The 22901-nt window shown below is 37.1% G+C and overlaps 5 protein-coding genes across 19 annotated transcripts; 1 reads left to right on the top strand and 4 right to left on the bottom strand.

Moving 5' to 3' along the window:
- Positions 1-36: 36 nt before the first annotated feature.
- LOC110425590 (uncharacterized) lies at positions 37-5044 on the bottom strand. 12 transcript variants are annotated; one of them, XR_002446039.2, is made up of 8 exons: positions 4653-5041; positions 3715-3891; positions 3408-3557; positions 2841-3013; positions 2669-2736; positions 1323-2186; positions 1076-1157; positions 515-655 (listed from the first exon to the last, which is right to left on the bottom strand). XR_002446039.2 is itself a non-coding variant. In XM_089785034.1 (6 exons), exons 1-6 carry the CDS (start codon positions 4878-4880, stop codon positions 414-416), a joined length of 1014 nt encoding a protein of 337 aa, XP_089641160.1. In that variant the 5' UTR covers positions 4881-5044; the 3' UTR covers positions 37-413. The 12 variants fall into 12 exon arrangements, 4 of the variants coding, with proteins under 4 accessions (XP_089641160.1, XP_021296177.1, XP_021296178.1 ...); XR_002446042.2 differs by lacking the exon at positions 1076-1157 and having other exon boundaries at positions 516-655; positions 1866-1958; positions 2085-2186; XR_002446037.2 differs by having other exon boundaries at positions 1076-2186.
- A 361-nt stretch (positions 5045-5405) lies between these two features.
- On the bottom strand, positions 5406-9047 carry LOC110425319 (BEL1-like homeodomain protein 7). Its single transcript, XM_021440205.1, has 4 exons — positions 8293-9047; positions 6344-6714; positions 6190-6250; positions 5406-6078 (listed from the first exon to the last, which is right to left on the bottom strand). The coding sequence occupies exons 1-4, from the start codon at positions 8893-8895 to the stop codon at positions 5605-5607; spliced, it is 1509 nt and encodes a 502-aa protein (XP_021295880.1). The 5' UTR covers positions 8896-9047; the 3' UTR covers positions 5406-5604.
- Positions 9048-9528: 481 nt separating this feature from the next.
- Positions 9529-12733, bottom strand: LOC110424928 (protein NRT1/ PTR FAMILY 5.6-like). 2 transcript variants are annotated; one of them, XM_021439637.1, is made up of 4 exons: positions 12580-12733; positions 11207-11424; positions 10525-11069; positions 9529-10430 (listed from the first exon to the last, which is right to left on the bottom strand). In XM_021439637.1, exons 1-4 carry the CDS (start codon positions 12722-12724, stop codon positions 9548-9550), a joined length of 1791 nt encoding a protein of 596 aa, XP_021295312.1. In that variant the 5' UTR covers positions 12725-12733; the 3' UTR covers positions 9529-9547. The 2 variants fall into 2 exon arrangements, with proteins under 2 accessions (XP_021295312.1, XP_021295313.1); XM_021439638.1 differs by having other exon boundaries at positions 11237-11424.
- A 2246-nt stretch (positions 12734-14979) lies between these two features.
- Positions 14980-17386, bottom strand: LOC110424929 (ras-related protein Rab2BV-like). 3 transcript variants are annotated; one of them, XM_021439641.2, is made up of 4 exons: positions 17219-17340; positions 16796-16989; positions 15720-16211; positions 14980-15116 (listed from the first exon to the last, which is right to left on the bottom strand). In XM_021439641.2, the coding sequence occupies exons 2-3, from the start codon at positions 16958-16960 to the stop codon at positions 15723-15725; spliced, it is 654 nt and encodes a 217-aa protein (XP_021295316.1). In that variant the 5' UTR covers positions 16961-16989; positions 17219-17340; the 3' UTR covers positions 14980-15116; positions 15720-15722. The 3 variants fall into 3 exon arrangements, with proteins under 3 accessions (XP_021295316.1, XP_021295317.1, XP_021295314.1); XM_021439642.1 differs by lacking the exon at positions 14980-15116 and having other exon boundaries at positions 15471-16211; positions 17284-17386; XM_021439639.2 differs by lacking the exon at positions 14980-15116 and having other exon boundaries at positions 15471-16211.
- A 1915-nt stretch (positions 17387-19301) lies between these two features.
- Positions 19302-22704, top strand: LOC110424927 (cucumisin-like). Its single transcript, XM_021439636.2, has 9 exons — positions 19302-19365; positions 19693-19787; positions 19858-20104; positions 20210-20723; positions 20897-21000; positions 21215-21433; positions 21550-21661; positions 21747-21960; positions 22055-22704. Exons 1-9 carry the CDS (start codon positions 19343-19345, stop codon positions 22582-22584), a joined length of 2058 nt encoding a protein of 685 aa, XP_021295311.2. The 5' UTR covers positions 19302-19342; the 3' UTR covers positions 22585-22704.
- Positions 22705-22901: the final 197 nt, after the last annotated feature.

The following is a 22901-nucleotide window of genomic DNA, read 5'->3' as shown; positions in this document are numbered from 1 at the left end:
GATTACAGGAAACCAAAAATTCCAAAGGGCTTATGAAACAAGGAAAGACAATCTCCTAACATTTGTTAGAGAAGGCACAATATTACTCAAATTTGAAGTTATAAATGTATAGTACATATGCCAGAGATCTACACAATATGGTAAAAACTTGCACTTGGAAAAGGGAACTTAAAAATGATCACCATCGGTATTGCATCCTTGTGGATGCAGACAACGCCATCGAGTACACATGAAATGTATGTCACCATCCATCTATTTACATGGAAAAATATCTCTCTCACAGCAGCATCACAAAATTTTGCCACTGCAAGAAGAGCTATGAAAGTTAAATGTGGTGTGCTATCACGTAACCAATTTTAACCAACCCATTATTTCAGTTGCAGATCCAACATCCAGCGAGATACCATCATGAACTATAATTTTGCGGTAACATCTGCTAAAAGCATCTTCAATGTTTCATAGGTCATGAAACATATACCAACACCTGGCACCACTTTGTAATATTCAGGCAGTATCCCTCTATATAAACCACGGAAGCCTTCAGTCCGGAATATGTGCTTAAACGTACCAAAAAGCCCTGTTGTGTAAACTCGGGCTCGTCCACCAGCCCCCTCCAGCTGTTTGCGTCGTCTAATGAGATCCAAAGGAAATATTGCTGCATTTATACAGAACACAAATGAAAAGAGCCGTCCATTGCTTTATCCAACACATTAATTCATGGAAGAAGATATCGCCAAGCACAAAAAGAAAGAAATTAGTCTGTATTAAGAAACACAAACCAACTAAACCTAATTGTATAGAAATATTCAAGGTCATGATGAAACAAAATTTTCATGATTAATGCTTAGAAAACTAGTTTCAACTGCTAAAGTAAACAATCCAAGCTATCAATAAACAGCATGCTACCACAAACTATGATTTAACTACAAATTTGAAAGAATCCTTCAACACATACTTTCATGCCAACCGAGAAAATATGAACTCAAGGGTCATCACCAAGACTCGGTAAGTAATGATGTTGAATCTATAACATCAAATCCATAAAATCCAAGTAAATGTGTTCACGAAACTATACCGCACTCTTTGAGAAAAGTTTGTATGGTGTGAAAATTCAATGGTGGGTCATGTCCAGGAGAAAGCAATTGATGGTTGAGCTCCTACATCACATTTTAAGATTGAACTTCGCAGCTCAATAATTCATTGATTTAATAAATATTTTTAGTTCAAGATAAAAGAAATTGGGATGATTAATAAACCATAATATCACATTCAATCAGAAAAAAGAGAAGAGATGAAATTGTGCTGTGCTGATCATGTCTTACCAGGAGAGCCGACAAGAACAATTGTTGGCAATCTATCTAGATAACAATGCAGGTTTTGACTAGTGCAATCACACCTTACAGACCGTTTATAGCAAGTGAAAGGCCCAAGAGTTGAAACAGGACCAACAAGATCACCTTTGCTATAAAGCTAGAAACCTGGTTATTACCCAAGGAACCCTAAGTGAATGAAAGTTAAACTCTACAGCACAAATGTTGCAGAAACCAAGTAAAGGTGCATAATCTCATCCACAATTGCAAGGTGTAGGGCTTATGTGACTTAACTTCAGTGAGGAGCACCAATTATCTTCCATTAATAGAAAGTAAGAAATTATTAGGTGGACCTTGTCCACACATTTGAATCAATATTTTTTTAGTAAAAACATCTGGCTTAAGTTATCTTCAGTGAATGGAAGGCAAATAATTGCTGAATTTACTCCACATCTGATGCAAATTGATGGAGAATTCCAGGAAAATTGCACCAGCCAGGCCTGAAAGACTCCGATCCATTAGGAAATGGCAAGGAAGCCTAAATGAGAAGCATACCTCAAGGAGGATACCTCTCACACTGATATCTTGAGGAAGCAGTATTAGTTCACCTGAGAGTAGAGCCAACCTATTATGGAACCAACTGCAATCCTTGGGGAGAAAAGTTGTTGAAAGAAATGTTGTAGAGCGAAGTTAATCCAAGAATGATTTTTACATAAGAATAAATAAAGGTAGACGAATGAGAGAAAATGGTAAATTTCTTGTTGACTTCCTTACTAAAGTTCTCAAATGCCAGACAAAAAACAACTCCGGTTTGGGTCTCTGGTTCTAGGGTTCAATCGGTTTAGATACTTAATGCAGAGCCTGCACCACAGCCTGCTTCTCTGCATCAAAAGCATAATAAACAGCTAAATGGATTAACCTCTACACTTGGATAATGGCATTGTTAGATCAAATAAAGGAAAGTATTTCAACCAAAAACATCTGCCAAAACAGCACTGTTAATTTAGAATTGATAGAGTAGCTAAAGCTTTGGTACACTTACAGCAATCGTTTAATCCATGCTTTACAAGTATTAAAGCAACAATTTATACAAAATGATATCAGCCATATCTCTGTTTTCTACAGCTGAAAATAGACAAAACATTTACCTAAAAGACAGCTATTCATGAAAAACATAACAACGCAGTAAAGTGGACACTCATAGTTATACTCCATTTCAATTGCAAGATTGAATATAGTTCTCCTTTACATGATAAATAACCAAAAGAACAATAAAGAAAAAAAAGACGACAAAACACAAGCAGATTTTGGGAAACTGCAATTAAGTTTCCAATACAGCTCGTCTAAAGATCACTCACCTGTTGACGATGCAATGCCTGAAAGACTGCCACAAGATAGACTGACCAGAACAGTGGAATCATGGGGCCTGATAGAAAGTTAATTATGAAAAAGAGAAAGTGGGCTTAGAAAAGCATGATGTATTAAATAATGATCACAAGAAGGCACAGTTTATTGATCAAGAGTAATCACCTCTGTGACTGCCAGAAAGATCTCAAGCTCTCATATACCGAAAAGCTAATAGCTATGCTAGGTCCAACACCTAAAAGTGTCGCTCCAAGTCCCTTGTATAGGCCCAAAACCCCCTCCTCTTTGCATATAGTTTGTAAAGCATGCCAAATGCCTCTGTAGTATATAACATTTGTCTGTATAAGAAGAAAAGCAGAGAGGTTAAATTAATTGCAATTACTCAATTTCATAACTAAGAACAGTCCTAACCCAAATGGGAGCACATGCATGCATCTCTGTTCATGTAAACTAGCACTTAATGACAAAAGTTCAGTTGATATCAGAAAACATAAACAAACAGAAAAAGATAAACATTATTAACCTACTTTAAGCAAGGAAGCCAGCTCAGAGCCGTGGCCAAGCAATGGAAAAATATTCTAATGCACAGAAAACCCAATAAAAGTGCAGAAGACAGCAAAACCATGCCAATGAGTGCTTTTTGCAACCTTTTGAACAATAATATAAAATGCTGATAACAAGAAAGCAGATAATTTGCCTGAAAACATTGTGTCAAGGGCATATGGATTTAACCTGGGCTGCAAGACGTGTTCTTACAAGATCCAGTGGATAAGTAGCAGATGCAGCAGTAATTCCTGCCAAGCCACCACCTAAAAAATGTATGCAAAGGTCGGTGCTCATATGTTCACTATGACTTTCCAGTCCTGGAAGCGTATATAGTAACTGAAACAAAGAATAAAGATCAAAATTTAAGAACAAGAATGCCCATGAGAAGGTCACAGAGGATCCAATCCTAACCAGAAAAAAGAAAAATTCACTGAAATACAGATGGTATTTTATTGTACTAGAAGGTATTCATCTCTAGAACCGAAGTACCAACCTTTTTGTAGCGCTCATAGGCATAAAAGTTCAAAGAAGAATACGGTAGACGATGTGCAATTGTAACCAGATTCCCCTTCCAGAAGGCTCTGAAACCTTCTTCACCAGCAATACGTGACGCTTCTCGCCATATACTAGCTTTTCTTAATGTTGCAGCATCAGAGTGCATGCCTTGCACCTACAAAGTATGATGACAAAAACAAGGTAAAATATCAAGCAAATCCAGTGGTTGCCAACTCCATGAAGAAATAATATTTCAAGAGAGAGATAGAAAATCAAAAATCAAACAAATAACTGGAACCATAATTAATGATGTAAACTACAGCAGATGAGAAACTGATCATAATTTCAAGCACATGCCACACAATTTAGTTCTGTTAATTCTGTAACAAAAACAAGAATTCAACAGATAATGGATGGACAATAGCAACATTGTACTGGAATCCCAGAACGAGGGCTCACCGCAAAGATGTTACCATATCACATCACTTAGTTTTCCCTGACTAATTCGACATGAACAATATCACAAGCGGTGAAAACAGAATTCAATCCATCATAGCTTTATTTCCACCATAAATAGATATTCATACCAAATTTCAAGATATTTTGAACTTCGTAGATTAAAAAACTAATAGCAATAATTAATAACAGAATCAAGTCATTTCAAATTTTCTAATTGACAAATGGCAAAAGTAAAAAACAAAAAATCAATGCCAATGACTTATAAATACATAACCAACACCTCACAAATAAAAAACGTTGGAACACATTCATCAACTCACACCTCATATGTTAATTTCTCTAAGCCAGAAAATTATCATCTTTACTGCAAAATCCACATAAAAAGCCACCTACTTCTCCCAAAACCATCTCAAACAAAAATAACCCAAAAATATCTTTAAAAGGGTGAAAAAAGATATTGGAAAAACAAAGCAAAACCTGAAAGAGAATGGTGAGACGAGCAAGAGGTGCAGTGCAAGTCTTGCTTAAAGCACCAGCAACCCCACCAGCAAGCAACTGTGAGACAGTCCCGATCTGGGTTTTTTGTGCTTGCAATAACTCTTGCTGTTGCTGTTTAAATTTCAAGGCTGTCGTCTCCACCCCACTTTTTCCGCCTCCTCCCCCATGGCCTGGATTTACGACCCCAACTCTCGCTTCTGTTTGCATAGCTAAATGTAGCCAAAAAAAAAAGTACAAACTTTGCCCAAAGATTGGAACTTGACTTGGAAAATACGAGGCTTTGGTTTTATAGAACAAAATAATAAAAAAAGCGCTTGTGAATATAAAGCTCAAGAATTTTCTTTGGTTAATTCGCTTTTCCCATACTTCCACACAAAGTTTCAATCTTTTGGGACGATGTCGTTTCCATTTAGATATCAATCTAACTCCACCAAACCGACTTCCATGGTTGTCTGCAGCCGTTCATCTGTTTGACTTTCTATGTCAAGTCAAACTTCTCTTTCTTTAAAGTTATGATGGGAACGGTGGTAGGTGATTTTTACAGCCGTCGAATATATGAAGAGGATATTCTTTCAAGTGAGATACTTTGGTGTGGCGTGTTGAGTGACAGCTGTTAAAGATAAGTTTGGAGTTTCCGGTCGGTTAGTTAAATCCTCCATTCAGAGAGTTCCACGTGTACCCATTGGTGGAGACAACGTTGGTTGTGTTTCTCGCGAGATGTCACCGGCGGCGGCCTAAACGTTTCTTCATCTAGAAGAGAAATCAGCTACGGAAGTGACTATCTTTGTCCCTTTGCACACATTCTTGTGAACAAGTAAAGAAAATAGAACAAGAAGACTTTGAAGTTCCAATTATACTGTAAAGTTCCAAGCTTTCTAAGGCAAGATACAAGAAATAAACAGCATATGAACAAAACTTTGTGCTTTGCCTTTCAAAAATTCTTCCCATGGGGCTGTCTTTCAACATCAAAACCAGCTTTCAAGCTCAGCTCACCATCAGTTTCAAAGTTGAAATTGTGACATAAGTTCATTGGCAATGGCTGTGTTGCCAAGTCAAGCCCATTGTTGTTCTGATTGAGACTCAATGCTAGACAGAAATTGCTGGTGCCAACTCCAAGATGGTGATTGCTTGGAAGATTGGTGAAAGCTAATGCACTGTTCTGTAGCTTGCTTTGCTCATCTGGGTAGAAGATGTTGTTTCTTGGGCGTTTAGTTTGGATATTCTCAACTTCTTGGCTTGAATTGAAATGTGGCAATTTGTCTAGGAGGAGCTCAGATGGGAGTTTAGCATCTTGGTTTGTAGCTTCTGATGATGGGTTCTGAGCTTGCCTTAATTCAAGCATGTGTATCTCTTCCACCATTGGCTTCCAGAGTCTTACTCTTGCATTGATAAACCAATTGGAAACCTGTACAAAAGCTCATTTCATTACTGCATTAGCCAACCCAGAAGAGCACAAAAATTATGGTTCTCATTGAAAAGGATGCTGGTAAAAGACTTAAGAAGGCACAAAGTTCACCTGAGTCCTGGATAGACCTGTTTGTCGAGCTAACATTAGCTTTTCTGAATCCGTAGGATAACTGCCAAGAGTATAACAATTTGATTCACCACCATTAACCAGGCAGAATTTAAAGAAAGTATTAATGGAGAGTAAAACTAGGAAAGTCACTCACGGATGCAGGAAGTGTTCAAATAGCCATGTCTTGAGCACAGCAACTGCATGATCCGGTAGTCCTCTTTGAGATCGCCAAAGAGGATGCTGAAGAAAAGTCACGTTCTGGACAGGATTTTGGTTACTAATCCCTTGATCAGATGTCCAAACGCTTAGAACATTATTATCTTTACCCACAACAGCATTATCAGCAGTTTTGTCTGTGAACCGAATTTGGTTCAGGATGGCACTCTTCAAGCAACTAAAATGCTTTGCAATGGCTTTGAAAGCAAAACATGCATATGGAGCTGCATTCCCAAGGCCGGAAACACATTTGAATGATGCAACAACTGATTGTACTTGCTGGCAGTACAGCTTGTATTTCCTGTATACCTGATGGAGACGAAGGGAGAACAAATTGGAACATGTTAATCTCCTTAAGTATCAATGATTTTTTAAACCATATTAAACAATATTACCTAACAATTATCTTGGAACCTGTAACAGTTGTTAAGCATCAACTGCAGCCTCTATCTATAGATAGCAGGGAACATGTATCTTGGGCAGCATGCTGCCTTCAATTTGATGTCTGATCATTTCAGACTAAACTTGCACATCCTCCTGGGCTCCAGAATCCGGAGAACCTTATAATCCATCAGAAGAATTTGTTTTCTTCCCACCATTATAATGGGGAAGATTATCCTAAAATCTAATTCTTCTAAACAAGTAGTTGTGTATTTAATTGAGTACGGACAAGGTGATGCTACAGTTAACCTAGGTTTCTGTTAATTCTTTCCTAATTACTCCTCCCTTGGTTCACTGATTAAGATTCGATTATCAAATATGTTTCCTGAATTACCACAATTTGGTGCGTGCATTAGCTTTCTCGCTTCTTAAACATGTGAAACACCTTGCTGCCAAGCAATTTAAAATTTTAAGCATGCAGTTAATGGAAAATAGAACAGGTACATTCCAGGGCTCTTTATTTCTTCTCTATGCGTATAACCCTACTAAAGTTCCTATCCTATTTCATTTTACAAGAATTATCCTCTAGATGATCAGATCCCAAATAAGAAGCTGCAGTTCTCCATTTTTGTGTCTCCCAATGTCACCCTTACACGCTCAACAAGACTCTCTAACAGAGAAAGCTTCAGGTTCAGATGCAGCCTAGAGAGCTTTTTCCCCACTGTCAGTGCAGTGCACAGAACCCACGCTCACAGAGATGCTACCGAGGACACAGCAGAGATGACGGCTACAGTAATTTTTTTTAAAAAATATTCAAGATACCCCCAGGCAAGCGAAGAAGAAGCTTGTACAGAGAGAAAAAAAAGAAGAGATGAAAAGGGGACAATACACAGAGAAAATGCAAAAACAAAACAAAACAAAAAAGGAACAGTAACATGATTTAATATGACAAGACAAGACATCTTTTTGCCATTTCTACTAAAATAAATCAGATATCTTTCCCCGAGGATACTGATTCTTTGACAGCAACAATTATATCATCAGTTACACTCAAATTCAATTGAAAGGAAGTGAATATCACAATCATCATCTTTTTCTTCTTTTCCTTCCTCATAAATGATCACACAGTATCTTCTCATCTACAGTGTATTCACTTGAGATCAAACACAGTGTTCCATTATAATTTGCACTGATGCAATTTTTCACCATTCGAATGTGTAGCATTCATACATTGCATCCTTGTCATACTTCTCTTAAGCTTAAGCTCTATACTTGCATCAGTAATTTAGTAAGCTAAAGCTCCATTTATTGGTTTCATGGCAATAGTTTAAACCTGTTGACCATCTCACTCTTTTAGTTTTAGTCATAAAACTGGAATTGAAAGTTACCTTTCGCATGTAAGAGAAATGTAAACAGCAACAGTTTTTGCAGTCATTTGAGAAAAAATCAACTTAATAAGTTAAATATTTGTATTGTATTGACAGATATAGGAAGAAACATGCATACCTCATCCAGCATCAGAACGAGCCTTGAGTTCTTCCAACGATGCTGAATTTTATCATATGTAATTTGATCCTTACCAACGTCACCATCACCTAAGGTTTCCAATGGAAAGTCTAAAACTCTATAATCAATTCCACAAAAATCATCTAAAATCTGCTGTGCAGGCTTCGAAAACCTTGAACTCTTCAACACAGACGCATAGCCAGTAAATGGACCAAGTGGAACAGAACTTCTCATTTGACCATTCTGTTGCAGAAAACCTCCCAAGATTGAATTCTCATTGCTCTTTTGTGCATCCAAGTTCAAAGGGAGATTCATGTTACCCTGGTGTTGAAAAGATAGAGACAAAGATAAACCCTGGCCATCAAAGAGCTGGTAGTTAACATCTCTCGGGTTTTGCATTGTGCTTGAGCACAAAGATTGTGGGAAAGCGTGCATGAAAGTTGGTTGAGAAGAAGAAGGACAAATCAATGCCGGTTGGTTCAGTTGGAGAAGTGGAGCTTGTGAGGCTTGCTCTTCTTCTTGGTTGGTTCCAATGGTGACCCTAAGCCTGTTCCTTCTGTTTTGTTGTGGTATATGGAGGGGTTGATTATAACTTCCTTCCATGGAATGAAGAATGAGAGAATGGTGTTGGGTGATGATGGTTGATGGCGGAAATGAAAGGGCTTATGAATTAACAATCTTCTGTGCCTTGCAGATAGTCTTCTGCAGTTAAAGCAGAGAGAGAGAGAGAGATGATCAGGCACTGGACGTGAAGTATGAAAGACAGAGGTAGGTCACGCTCTCAATCTCAAATATGTGGACTCTTCTGTTATGGCATTGAGTATAGAAAGACTTTCCTACTACGTCATCTAACAGCTATAGTACTTTTGAACATGGTAATAGTAGAATAAATAAATAGTATATATATATATATATATATACACTAGATACAATATTGATCAAGATTCCTTAGGATTCTATAATTTTTCTTATTATTTTGGTATTTGGCATATTAGGCCAATGAGGTAGGCCAGATATTATTATTGACGAGAATTGTACAAACTATATACATGAAATTTCAGGTGACCTACTGACAGAACAGAAGGGAATAGTGTGAGATTTTTTGTAATGTGGCATGCCATGTTTGTGGTCATAACAAGAGTTAGAGGAAATGACGTGTCATGTTAGTAACTCTTATCAATCATATCTAATTGACATGCCTTGTCATTTTTCACATATAAAATATAAATCTTATGTTATTTAAATCAGAAAAGATTTACACAATTAGGTCTGCCTCATCACTCTTAGGGCAGTCAGGCACAAGAATCCCTCTTTCTACATTTTTGTAAGTATAACTCCTTGCCAAGAATATATAAGCACAGAAATTCAGTAAATTTAGGGCTGCTAGCATCCAATAGAAATTATCCAAACGACTCATGTTCAAATCCTTCCCAATCCAACTTTTGCCTCCTTTCCTTGTGATATGATCCACAATTATGATTAGGAAGCTGCTTAGGAAGCTTCCAACTCCAATCACGCTGAGATAAAAGGCTATTCCTAAGCTTCTCATTGAATCAGGAGCTTGATCATAGAAGTACTCCTGTAGGCCAACCAAAGCAAAACCATCTCCCAGGCCATTGATTAAGTACTGAGGAGCAAGCCAAAACACACTCATAGACAGTGCCACTTGCTTCCCACCTTGCATAATCTCTTTCTCAACAGCTTTCAGCCTTCTCATTTCAACACATGCTGCAGCAACCATGGACAGTGTGGAAAATATCATGCCAATGCCGATCCTTTGAAGGATATTTATGCCTCTTTCATTGCTGGTAACCTTCCTTAGAAATGGAACAAGAATCTTCTCATAGATGGTGACTGAAACCATCATTCCAACAGCAGTGAGAGAATAAATAGATGCTGCTGGAATGTCGAAATTGTGGGTGATCCTTCTGTCCATGGTTGCAGCTTGTTTGACAAAGAAAGTTGAAGCTTGTGCCACACCTACTCCAAATATTAAAGAAGTAAGCCAAATGGGAATCATGCTTAAAACAAGCTTCATTTCCTCAACTTTTGTCACTGTTGCTAGTCTCCAAGGATTGTGAGTCTTCTCAGTTGAAGCGTTTTCCCTGTCTTCAACTATTGCAGCTTTGTCTAGAAACCTGCTGATCAGATTAAATTGATTAGAATCTATTTTACCTAAGCCAGATTGGACATTCCAATGAAAAGTAATTGTTTTGAACTTCCTTAAATTACCTAAGCCTACTTGTATGACATAGAAGCCTTCCTTGGGACAATTTCAATCTTGGTACTTCATATAGTAAAGAAGGATTGGAAGGATAAGGTAATTTTCTCTTCCTTATGGCTGCAACCAAAACTTGCAGTAAAGGAGTTAAAGGACTGCCTACTGGTAACCGGTATCGATAATAAACCTTCCCCATGTAAAAGGTTAAGATTGTGACAGCCATAACTATAGTGAGGATAAGATCTGCAACCCCCCAGCTGACTTTGTCTTGAACATAAACTATGACTATCACACCAAGCAAAAGTCCACAACAAAGTGCAAAGTTCCACCAGTTGAAGTAAGACATCTTCTTCTTCCTTTCTTCCAAGTGATCATCATCAAACTGATCTGCTCCAAAGCTTTCAAGGCAAGGCTTGTGTCCTCCAGTCCCAAGGGAGATAAAGTACAGTGCAAGAAAGAAAAGCACTTCATGAATTTTCCTTGGTTTATGACACACGCGTGCATTGCATGGCTTTATAATTGGGATAAACTCAGACATCGTCAAGAGGCTCAGACCCTGCTTTCCACATTAAAAAAGAACATATGTAAGGCTGAGTACATTAGTTTAATTGGCATGGGATTTATCTCATTTGTCTTAAAAGCCATTTCAATTTTAAAATCAAGGCGGTGTTTATTCTGATTTTGTGCAATTACCAAGAGATAAATGAGGGATGAAAGCAGAACCATTGTGAACCGGCCAAAGTAAGCATCTGCTAAGAACCCTCCAGCTAGAGGCATTATTGTTGTGACTCCTGCCCAGTAGTTAACATTCTTTGCAGCTGTTTCCAGGTCTTGATGAAGCACATTGGTTAGGTATGAAATGAGATTTGTTGCTATTCCAAAGTAGCTTAGCCTTTCACTAAACTCAATTGCTGCGCCAAAAGTTGACAGGGAGTTAATAAAGTTTTCTGAATTTCCTTCCTTGATTGCCAAAAGTTGACAGATCTCATTGCACATAATATTAGCCTCAAGTAATTAGTTACAAATCATAGTCAAGATTGCTGATTCATGTCTAAACGGATTCTGATCTGTCCACTACTTTAGGATAATCCTTCCTTTGAAAATTAAGGCAAGAAAAAAAAAGTTATAACTTACTAGAAACTAAAGACTTGGATCACCATTATGGGGAAGGCAGTGTCCAATGAAGGGGGAGGACCACCCCTTTCCATTACTCTTACCCATTGGATTAGAATTAGCCAAAGATTAAAGCAGGCGGTTATTAGGGCTAATGAACTAGCTCCCCTTAAATACTTTTCCTATTATCAATCAATAACTTATAATAAACTTAATTATTATCATCAATGCATAGGTGTGTGGAAGACTATTACTTGGCAAATATCTGATATAAGCTCAGTTGTAAGGACTGATTGATCTACAGTCTGCACATAATCATGGAGGCACTCTGGAGGCCAAAATTCAACGTTCTATCTGTTATCATTTCCTTCTTTTGATCAAGTTTGTTCACTAGATTTATGGCAGAACCAACCGTGAAATAGTAAGTCTAATGTCTTTTAGCTTCCTTTATTTCATTTCAAGCAAAGAGCTGTCAAATATCAACAAGGTTTGGCAACCTTGATGGAGGCAAAATGCTTACCCCTGGCGACAGACACTAACACACAAACATACGCTTGCAAAGAAGAAAAATTCACAAAACTGTTTGAGCCAAATGGTTATTTGGCTTTTTTTTTTCTTCAATGAAGTTAATGTCACATGTGAGCTGATTGTTGATAACGATAATTAAACAGTGCTGGTAAAGATAAAGGCAGACATTAGGCTTTCCTGACCTCATCCATGCACATTAATGTCCCTAGACATTATGTTACTATACATTATTACTGTGACATGAAACCTATTATGGTCTCCATTTTATATATGACTCTGAAATCTTTTTCTGAACCAGAGATACAGCATGTTGGTGATTGACAATCACCAAATAATTGTAAGAAAACAGTGAATATGCCAAAGAGCAAGGTTTTGTTATATTGTGCTGGTAGAAACTATTGCAAGCTTAATATAGATATACTTACTAATGATAAAGAGAGAGGCTTTCCATACACCAGTTGAAGCTCTTAGAGGAACTTTTCCCTTATGATTAACAGATGAATCATGAACCCATTTCTCTCCATCTCGTCCTTCATCTTTACCATCCTTTCTCTTTGCTTCTTGCTCCATTTCAAGTTTACTAATTAAGAAAGAGTTTTTATGGTAAGTTGAGGGTATGCTTGGTACTCCCTTTTATACTAAAAAGTAAAGGGTTTTCCATTATGTTAGATTTTAAAGCAAAAATTATTATTTGGCTTATCTGGTTTATTCCTTAACTTTTTTTAGATATTAAACTCAGATGTCACTGTTACATGCATATGGAAAGAGAATCCGTGTGCTTATTTAGTTCCATATTCTTTTCCCTTTTTCATTAATTAAACTCCAAATATTCAAAGAATACTTGGCCATTCAGTTACAAACAAAGCTTCACAATGTGCAGATATGGTTAGTATCTGTCAACATGCATTCTTGAATTAGTGGCAAATCAAGCATTTGGGATTTACCCATGTTAGATTTATCATGTATAAGGAGGATGAAAGCCTGAAAATTTTGAGGATGGTAACAGGTTTTCTAGTTTGGCACTCAATCATTTTCCTGTCCAAGGCAGATAGCTGCCTTTTTGTCTATATGCTATGGAGAGATGATAGCATTCAAATAGGAAATAAGATTCTTAGATTGATCCTCTTTCAGGACAAATCTGTTAAAACAGCACAGCACCCAGTTTGATATTGGATGATAGTGATTTGCAGTTTCTGGTAAAAGAAAAAGGGTATGGTATCAGTATGTAATTGAGTATATGTATGGTTTTATATGCTTTACTAGCCTATAGGTCTCAAATGCTTTTCCAAGGAAAAATTCTTCAAGGCCTTGATCTTACTGAAGAGTTTAAAAATATATACTTATTTAAGCTAGTTAAAACTTTTGACTGCCTTTTTCCTTTAACTGTGTATTTCTTTTGACAGTGAAATGCAGAAAGATTCCACCACTCTTTAAGATTATAAAACTGAAAGACTGTTTGCTGGTTTATCTAAAAAGCTTGGCCCAATGATCTGTCTCCAAACTGATTCTTTGAAAATTTATTCTTTAATAAAGGTTGGTTTCATCCACTCTTAGTGCTCAAGGGCCAGATTTATGGTAATCTTGTTCAACTTTAATCTCTAAGAATACTATGAACCAAAGAGTCAATCAAATCTCTAATGCTAGATTCTGTAGACCAGAATAATCAGATTTTCCTAGTCGTCTCAATAATTTCCTTAGATTCTCAGCCTATCTCTTTGAACTACCGTTTAATGAAACCTGGTTACCTACCCCATAGAGCAAATGCAAGTCTTACTTAGTAGCCAGGTTTCATGCGAAGCTTCCTTTTTCCCCCCTAAGAGCATACCTCTGGAGAATTCAACTTTTGTTAATTGGATTCCTCATGGAATGCATGAAGAAGATAACAAAAATAAACAAAGGGGTTCAGGGATAGAAAAGCAGAATCTGTCCCCAAGCCATGGCTGTGTAATTAAATGTTGTAAGTGGCGATCCTTGATAATTCTCTTTATAATATTCAACTAAAGAAATTCATATGCCATTCTCTTTGATTAAACAATCTTTCATCCTTTGTCATTCGCATATATTCAAAGTGATCTGCAAGAACAAAAGTTGGGAGATTGCCCTATCTATTTTCCCTGGATCCTGTCGGGTTCTGCAGATTGACATTAGTAAAAAAAGAAAACATTAGAAGATCTTTTCTCTTGTGGATGCCTAAGATAATAATAAAGGACCAAAGAAGAATGGTTGGTGACAGTGGAATAAATTCTCTAGCAATGGTAAAGTTTGGTTGTGAGTTGTTCTGTCCAGTGTTCACCCTCTTTGACTCCAAATTGCTTGAGCCTTTCCCTTTTTTGACATCAAAATGTGAGGCTCTCTTGAACAGACAGTCATGTAATATGCCCTTGCTTTGAATAAAGAATCTTCAACTTAGAAAAAACTCCACGAACCAGGTATTTTCAACTTTTCTTCTGTGCCAAGTACCTGAAACTAATTTCAGCTAAAATCTAGTACTATGAAATTTGTTGGACGCAGAAAGGATAAACAAAACAAAAGGAAAGGCAGAGATTAAATTTGTGAATAAGACCCCATATCTCATTTACTTTTCCTTTTGTAGCTTGAAGAAAAGGGTCTGATATTGTGACTACAGATTGGGTTGTGTCTCAGCTAAAGAAACCCTCAACTGAGGAATTGAATGTTTATTAAATATCTGGAGAAATGAAGCCTTATTGTTAAACCATCTCAATTTCAATCCTTAGTAAACAAAGAAGGGAAAGAAGAGCAAAAGCCAAAAATATGATAGCAGAAGTCAAATTTTAATGGTGACAGAATATTACAACTACTGTAGCAGGTAAGCCAGTTAAACACTCTTCAGAGAACATCCCGTGTTCAATCCATGGCAGCAGGCCAAGATATCCCCAGACATCAGGAACTTCCATCCGACATCCCATCATCATCTTCAAAATGTTTCCCTCTCTTTATAGCTCTGAAAATTAGTTGCTCTTGCTAGGAATTATACAAGAAAATGTACTTATATCGAAATGAAATCCTTATTTGTTATTCAAGTAATATAATCTTTTGAACTGTCTAATGACAGTTAATTAGGCAAGAATTGGGATTTGTTTAAAGTCTGCTATTTTCAAACAACAATACATTCATGCCACATGATCATGTACTTAAAACTAATTGAAGGAAAAGAGGTTACAACATAAATAATTAAAAAAAAAATTTATTTCAAGTTCAAAGAATCAACAAAAGCAAGGCCAGGAAAGGGAAAAAGAAAAAATGAAACAGAACCAAGTGCTACACCTTACAACACTTCTTCTTCCTCTTCCTTGCCTATATTTAAAAAATATACTAGGTAATTTCCCATGAAACCCTCTGCGGATTCCATATCAGAACCTGAGACTGCTAAAATCCTCATTTTTCATCTTAATCTATTGTACTTATGAAGCAAAAACCTGTTTCTACATTGCCCTGAGATGAATATATCTTAAAAACATGTGGTTTTCATGTCTGTCCCAAGGGGACACAAAATTTGGCTGGCAATGCAACATTTCTGTTACCTCTCGTACAGAAAAAATTTTACCTTCTAGGTAGAACAGCAAGCTGATCTCTTGTTTTCATTTCCTGACAGATTGGACACATTAATGGTAGTGCCTTGAGGAAGGCCAGTGGTGGAAGCTGCTTCCTGTGCTGCCAATGCCTTTTTGCTGATTATGTGGTAAATATCCAATAAAACTGTCTGGAATGCTTTCTCAATATTGAAAGATTCCAGTGCTGAAGTCTCGAGGAACGAGAGACTTTCCTTCTCAGCCAAGCTTTCTGCATCTTCTGATGAGACTGCTCTAAGATGATTCAGATCAGACTTGTTTCCAGCCATCATAATGACAATGTTTGAATCTGCATGGTCTCTCAGTTCACGCAGCCACCTCTGGACATTGTCAAAGGTTTGCCTCTTAGTTATGTCATAAACCAAAAGCGCTCCGACTGCACCCCTATAGTAAGCACTGGTGATGGCACGGTACCTCTCTTGACCGGCTGTGTCCCATATCTGTGCCTTAACTGTCTTCCCTTCTACCTGAAATGCAAGAAACAGCTCCTAAGCTGAGGTAGAAATATGCTAATCAAAATACTAGATCAAAGTCTAGCATGTAATATCTTCTCAATCCCTGACTGCTCTTCCCTAGACTAAATTTGTTCTTCCCCATGTCTCATTATTTTTGGGATGATTCCAAATGAACTTGAATGGAAACAGGACTCAAAATCTTAAAATGACATCAGATGCTGGTAGTAATTCCACACTTCTATACTCAAATGACAACATATCTCATTGTACTTACTTAAGATGCAGTAAGAAGAATGCCTTGCTATTGTCATCAATTAAATCATCAATGGCTAGTTGCCCTAATGCATATAGTTTTTTCTTGCCTGAGAAGAAAGGCTTGCTTCTTGGAAAACTACAAAGAGTTTTTTTTCCTTGGAATTCAGATTTCGTCAACATTGTTTAGCCTTTTAATCCACAGATTTAGTGACTAAATTAATGAAAAATATCAAAATCACACAATGAAAATGATACAACAATGACCAGCATTAGGAACATTATCAGAAAATAAGACATATATGAAAACGATAATTAAATCAGATGTATATATAAAAGCCAACCTGAAGAGTCCTTGTTGCAAATTCAACACCAATAGTTGACTTGGACTCCAAGCAAAACTCGTTTCTCGTAAATCTCGAAAGAATGTTGGATTTTCCCACACCCGAATCTCCAATCAATACAATCTTGAATAGATAATCATATTCATGATCCACTTTATATGCCATTTACACAATCTCTTATGATATCCAAAAACCTGCTCAATCCCAAAAAAAAAAGAAAAAGGAAAAACAGTGAATTAAATTTCATTATATCAAACAATCCAAGCTTGGCTTAAGTTTAACATTGTTATATATCTCCAATGAAAATGAAGAGAAAAGCAATGCATCAGTTTCTTTTCTTTTCTTTTTCCTCTTCTTCTTCTTCCCGTTTCTGTCCAAAACTTTTCTTCAGAAACAAACAAGGTTTGAAAACAATAGACTAACCATAAAATGATGATTGATTAATATTGATGATTGACAGAAAGGGGTGATCAGTGAAATTCAGAAACCTGGTGTTGGTTTTGCTGAAAGTTCTTGCATTGAGAGAGAGAAAGGCTCAGGACAAGGAGAAGGGAAAGGAGAGGAGAGAAGAGAAAGGAAGCATGCTTTCCATAGCCAAGAGAAAAAACAGAATAACGGATGAAAAGGCGCTTAAAACGGTCTTTCAGTGGGATCTAACCAGCTAAACTCAGCCACTTTTAAATAATTTTTGTTTTGTTTTATTAAATTTATTTATAGGGAAAGATGGAATTACATTTTCTTGGCCCTTGGGACGGTTAAAAATTTCATGATTAATGGGGTCTGGATACTGTTGGCTAAGTCAACGAATCATTACAACAAAGAGATATATATATCAAACAGGTTTGATGGAAGCATTAACCCACAATTTAATACAGATAAAAAATAAGAAAAGATCCAACAAAGATTCTTGACAGTTATCATAGACAAGATCACTTCTGACAGATCAGGTTGAAACATGTTGATCAAATTGGTTGTGCTGAAGAACAAAGAGGGGCGCTAGCAAGGGTAGTTAAGTATTCTGGACTTTGGTCAATGCAAGATTATTTGTTGGGGTTGTAATTCATTTGCCAAGGGAACTAAGGATCATATCCTTTTGGTTAACTGGTGCACCTGATGCAGAAACTTACAGACAAAGAAGGATTGTGTTGTCATAACCGGTTGGAGGATGACCGGGGATAGAGTGGAAACATAGAATTATGATTGGGTCATGTCTTTTGCTTGTTTTTTTGTTCAGGCTAAAACCAGACAAATATACTCAGACAACATTCATGACTAAGCTTGAGGTAATGCCTGCCAAAACTATGACTTCCAGCAGCATGCTTTTTTGATGGAATTGACTATTAATTTTGGGCAGATGGGATGTCATTGTTCTTCTTCCTGTTTTGAATTTTCATTACCTAATCGATCTAGAGAATTGACTGATTACTAATCCAAGTCATTTTACATCCCAAGAACATATGTAATCAATGGGCAAAACCTCACTTTCCACTTCTAGAATATATACATTTCGAAGAAGACTGATGATTATTTCTTCTAGAATATACAAATTTGGGAGAAGACTGATGATTATGTCCAAGTTTTAATCGTTCAAAGCCAAATGGCAGATTAGGTTAGGTAAATGTTGATACAATTCCCTCACTCAAGAAAACTTGACATTTGAGCAATTCTTCAATTGACTTTTTATTATCATCAGGTGATTATTGCATGAAACTTTATTGTATTCCCAATTTTAATTTTCAGTTGTAGAGAAGGCTGTAGCACAGTTTTACTGTTACAGCATTACTTCTCTCTCCAAAAGATTAATTTGATCAGATATGCAACGTTTGCGATCATAAACTGTCCAAAATCTCTTGTCTTGTAATGCTTGGCGTGACACTGCAATTAGACAAAAGTCATCTATAAATATAAAATTGTTTTTTATAGTTTACTTGGTTTTATTTATTCATATTATTTTATTATCATGATGTCTCTATGGATTGCTGCACCTCACTTTAATCATTTTTAGGTAGTCATTAAAGATATAAAATGTATTAGATTTGATTGAACCATAAAATAATCAGCCGGAAATGTATTTCGTGAAGAAATCATTATCAAAATATTAATTAATAAAAAAAGCTTGTAGGAATTAGTCTAAAAACCATATCCTCGTTTACTATAAAAATCCATAACTAATACTTCAAAAAAACAGTGTCCAACATAGAAAAGTTTTCTGTTGATCATTCTACCAATGGAAGGCAAAAGATCTCTTCTTCCCTGCCTTCTCCTCCATGGCCTTCTATTGGCTCTGATTACTATCAGGGCAGCATCTCAACCCAATAGAAAGGCAATGTTTTACGTTCATTTTTAATCATCCTTGCATGGTTTTCATGATCATTGACGTAAAGCAAGAATGGGATTTCTTTAACTTATTTATCATTTTCCAGAACAAATTGATTCATTGCTGATAAACTTCAATCTCTTGTACCTTGTGTGAACTTGCAGAGTTATATTGTGTACATGGGAAAAAAACCTAGCGGTGGGAGTGCCACATCCTCGCTTCACAATAGCATGCTACAAGATGCCTTCGGCAGGTAATGAATCAATGGTGATTTAAGTAATTGCTGATACATTTTCAGTAAAAACAGTTTTTTTTTTCACTGTCTGCGGGACTAAAAATGAATAGATATGCAGAATATAGCAGAGAAACTATGAAACTTTAGTTCATATAAATGATCAGATCATACTATAAAGTTCCATTACTTTAACTTTCTGTCAACGTAAAGTTGAAGAAGAAATGGGAGACGGAGGGGGCACAGGGAAGAATAGAAAGCATATGACTAAAAATTGTCAAAAGTATATATGTTGAGGTGAACTGTGAACCAAGGCCTTGACTTTGCAAAAAATTTGAATGGATTCAGCGAGTTTGACATGAAGTCAGTGCTCTGTACCTACAAGAGGAGTTTTGATGGATTTGTGGTCCAGCTAACGGAGGAAGAAGCAAGTAAAATGGCTGGTAAGTGAGCATGGTTTCACCCATGATCTTGTTTTCTTGAAATCAGTTAACACCATCTTTTGACTTTCAGGAATGAATGGTGTGGTATCTGTGTTTCCGAATGAAAAGAGAGACCTCCATACAACAAGGTCATGGGACTTCATGGGGTTCTCCCAACAAGTGGAAAGATCAGCTTCGGAAAGTGATGTAATCATTGGAGTTTTAGACACTGGAATCTGGCCTGAATCTGAAAGTTTTAATGACAAAGGATTTGGTCCGCCTCCCAGCAAATGGAAAGGCAATTGTCAAACGGCAGGTGTCAATTTCACTTGCAACAAGTATGCATCTTACACACATAAATATTTGTTTTTATAGTCTTTGGAAAGTCAGTCAAAGTAGTGTCTGAAGTTTGACAAATATTGCTGTCCGGAATCCAAGTGCAGTAAAATCATTGGAGCACAGTATTACCGGAGCAATGGGTTATTTGGCCCAGATGACATTGTTTCTCCTCGAGATACTAGTGGTCATGGGACTCATACTGCATCAACAGCAGCCGGAGGGTTGGTTAACAGGGCAAGCCTGTTTGGCTTTGCCTCGGGAACAGCTCGTGGAGGGGTTCCATCGGCACGTATTGCCGTGTACAAGATTTGCTGGTTTGATGGTTGTTATGATGCTGACATTCTCGCAGCTTTTGATGATGCAATTGCAGATGGGGTTGACATTATATCTCTTTCAGTAGGAACAGCAATTCCTAGAGACTATTTCAACGATTCTATAGCTATTGGAGCTTTTCATGCCATGAGAAACGGCGTGTTGACAGTAAACTCTGCAGGTAATCAGGGTCCTGACCGTGCAACCATCACCAATTTTTCTCCATGGTCCCTCTCTGTGGCTGCTAGCACCATAGACAGAAAGTTTTTCACCAAGGTCCAGCTTGGGAACAATATGATTTATGAGGTAATGCCATTAATTGTCCCTATCCTATTAAATAAAAGCAAAACTTTTTGGAGGGTTTGGAAAGAAGGAATTAACAGCAGATAGATCCTTTTAAAAAGAAGTATGACTAGCTGACTACCGAAGTGACCAGTTAAGCTAGATTCTGAATATTTGTTTATCTGGCATTTGTCCAGGGTGCATCAATAAATACATTTGATCTCAAGAATGAAATGTACCCTATAATTCATGGTGGAACTGCACCCAACACTACTGGAAACTTTACATGGGCTTCATCCAGGTAATATGAGTAACATCTTCCATTCTTTCATGGTGTGCATGTGGACAAAAATGAGAGTCATCAGTAAACAGAAATACCACTGATGTCCATGCTCACACAAGCGGGGGAAAAGAAAAAGATTTGAGTAGACATTATTTCTTGTTTAAATGGCAAATATAAGTATGAGAAACATAAAACATGACATCTGATTATCGGATTGATTCTTAAATCACAGGAATTGCCTTCAGAACTCGTTGGACCACAATTTGGTGAAGGGAAAAATTGTTCTTTGTGATAGGTTAGTCTCCGGGAGAGAACCACTCCGCGCTGGTGCAGTTGGTAGTGTGCTGCGAGACAATGCTCCAAATGATTATGCTAGCTTGTTTCCTTTGCCTGCATCTTACCTTGATCTGGTTGATGGCAGTAAGATTTTTGTATATGTAAACTCGACACGGTAGGAACACAAGATTTGTCATTTTGTGAATTTCATTAAGTATAAATTTATACCCCTTTCTATCATAAATGAAGATCATCTAACAGATAGTTATACACTTTTTACATAAATTACAGTAACCCAACTGCAACTATATTTAAGAGTAAGGAGGCTAATGACTCACTGGCTCCTTATGTAGTCTCTTTCTCATCAAGGGGTCCGAATCCAATTACACCTGACATACTCAAGGTAAGTTGATGAAAAATTAATATTTATGTACATATACCCTTCTATATGACTGATTATTACATTAAATTGTTGTTAATGATTACAGCCAGATATATCTGCACCAGGGGTCCACATTCTAGCTGCATGGTCCTTAATTTCCCCTGTTTCTCAAACTAAAGGCGATAACAGATTTGTGCCATTCAACATAATCTCAGGAACATCAATGGCTTGCCCCCATGTTTCTGCAGCAGCTGCCTACGTTAAGTCATTTCATCCCACATGGTCTCCTGCTGCTATCAAATCTGCCCTTATGACCACTGGTAATGGCTATGACTACCAGGCTATTACTGCCTCCCTAAACTACTAAATCTTGCTGGCTGTAATTAATTTTCCCGGTTGGAATGTTCCTTGCAGCTTTCCCTATGAGTTCTGGCATTAACTTGGATGCTGAATTCGCATACGGATCAGGCCATCTGAATCCTATCAAGGCTGTCAATCCTGGTCTAGTATATGATTCTGAGGAAGTTGACTACATAAAATTTTTATGCGGACAAGGATATGGGACTCGGTTTCTACAGCTAGTCACTAGGGATAATACTACTTGTTCTGAAGCTACCAATGGAACAGTTTGGGATCTAAACTATCCTTCCTTTGCTCTTTTTACCTCAGCCTCTACAACTGTTAGCCGTGTCTTCAACAGGACAATCACAAATGTCGGATCACCAATGTCTATATATAGAGCAAATGTGACTACCCCAGCAGGAGCACTTAAAATCCAAGTTAATCCTAATGTTCTGTCATTCAAATCTCTCGGGCAAAAGCTATCATTTTCACTAACCATTGAAGGAACGACAGATAAATCTATAGTTTCTGCTTCCTTGGTATGGGATGATGGCGTACATAAAGTCAAGAGTCCCATCATCGTATTTCTTTCAATATCATAGTTATGAATTATCAAAAGTTTTTAATAATTTATCCTATTTCTCTTATACTAAGACACATTGAATTCAAAGCTGGTCTTTGACAATTTGTACTCTTTTCTTTTCACACTGCAAATTCCCTGGTTTTGTTGTGATAGCAGAAAAACAAATGTGGAAAGGTAGCTGTGAGCCTATGACACCGCAAATAAACATGTAACTTCAATTTTGGGACAATTTAAATAAAGAATATTTCTCCCTCTTTGTCGTTTAGGAAATGGGAATATTGTATTGAAGTGGCTTGTTTAACTTTTTTCTACATTAGCCAGTTAGGACGGTTCCCA

This window comes from Theobroma umbraticum, unplaced genomic scaffold, assembly GCF_002168275.2.
Source record: "Theobroma umbraticum cultivar Fairchild unplaced genomic scaffold, ASM216827v3 scaffold_81.0, whole genome shotgun sequence".
In the NCBI taxonomy this organism is placed as follows: Eukaryota; Viridiplantae; Streptophyta; class Magnoliopsida; order Malvales; family Malvaceae; genus Theobroma; species Theobroma umbraticum.
The sequence above is the reverse complement of the archived record's forward strand: the minus strand, read 5'-3'. Positions and strand labels throughout refer to the sequence as shown.

What these genes read in the sequence shown, in the direction of transcription:
- LOC110425590 (XM_021440502.2), bottom strand. Translation starts at nt 4,880, where the DNA reads ATGCAAACAGAAGCGAGAGTTGGGGTCGTAAATCCAGGCCATGGGGGA. An exon ending in GAACACGTCTTGCAGCCCAG is followed by an intron (nt 3,014 to 3,407) that starts GTTAAATCCATA and finishes CTTCTTATACAG; the next exon opens with ACAAATGTTATATACTACAG. An exon ending in TCTTTCTGGCAGTCACAGAG is followed by an intron (nt 2,737 to 2,840) that starts GTGATTACTCTT and finishes ACTTTCTATCAG; the next exon opens with GCCCCATGATTCCACTGTTC.
- LOC110425319 (XM_021440205.1), bottom strand. Translation starts at nt 8,895, where the DNA reads ATGGAAGGAAGTTATAATCAACCCCTCCATATACCACAACAAAACAGA. An exon ending in TCGTTCTGATGCTGGATGAG is followed by an intron (nt 6,715 to 8,292) that starts GTATGCATGTTT and finishes CGTCTCCATCAG; the next exon opens with GTATACAGGAAATACAAGCT. An exon ending in TTTGAACACTTCCTGCATCC is followed by an intron (nt 6,251 to 6,343) that starts GTGAGTGACTTT and finishes TACTCTTGGCAG; the next exon opens with TTATCCTACGGATTCAGAAA.
- LOC110424928 (XM_021439637.1), bottom strand. Translation starts at nt 12,724, where the DNA reads ATGGAGCAAGAAGCAAAGAGAAAGGATGGTAAAGATGAAGGACGAGAT. An exon ending in AGCCTCTCTCTTTATCATTA is followed by an intron (nt 11,425 to 12,579) that starts GTAAGTATATCT and finishes CTTTTGGCGCAG; the next exon opens with CAATTGAGTTTAGTGAAAGG. An exon ending in TGTCATACAAGTAGGCTTAG is followed by an intron (nt 10,431 to 10,524) that starts GTAATTTAAGGA and finishes TCTGATCAGCAG; the next exon opens with GTTTCTAGACAAAGCTGCAA.
- LOC110424929 (XM_021439642.1), bottom strand. Translation starts at nt 16,960, where the DNA reads ATGGCATATAAAGTGGATCATGAATATGATTATCTATTCAAGATTGTA. An exon ending in TTGCAACAAGGACTCTTCAG is followed by an intron (nt 16,212 to 16,795) that starts GTTGGCTTTTAT and finishes CTTGCATTTCAG; the next exon opens with GTAGAAGGGAAGACAGTTAA.
- LOC110424927 (XM_021439636.2), top strand. Translation starts at nt 19,343, where the DNA reads ATGCTACAAGATGCCTTCGGCAG. An exon ending in AGAAGCAAGTAAAATGGCTG is followed by an intron (nt 19,788 to 19,857) that starts GTAAGTGAGCAT and finishes TTTGACTTTCAG; the next exon opens with GAATGAATGGTGTGGTATCT. An exon ending in GTATATGTAAACTCGACACG is followed by an intron (nt 21,434 to 21,549) that starts GTAGGAACACAA and finishes CATAAATTACAG; the next exon opens with TAACCCAACTGCAACTATAT.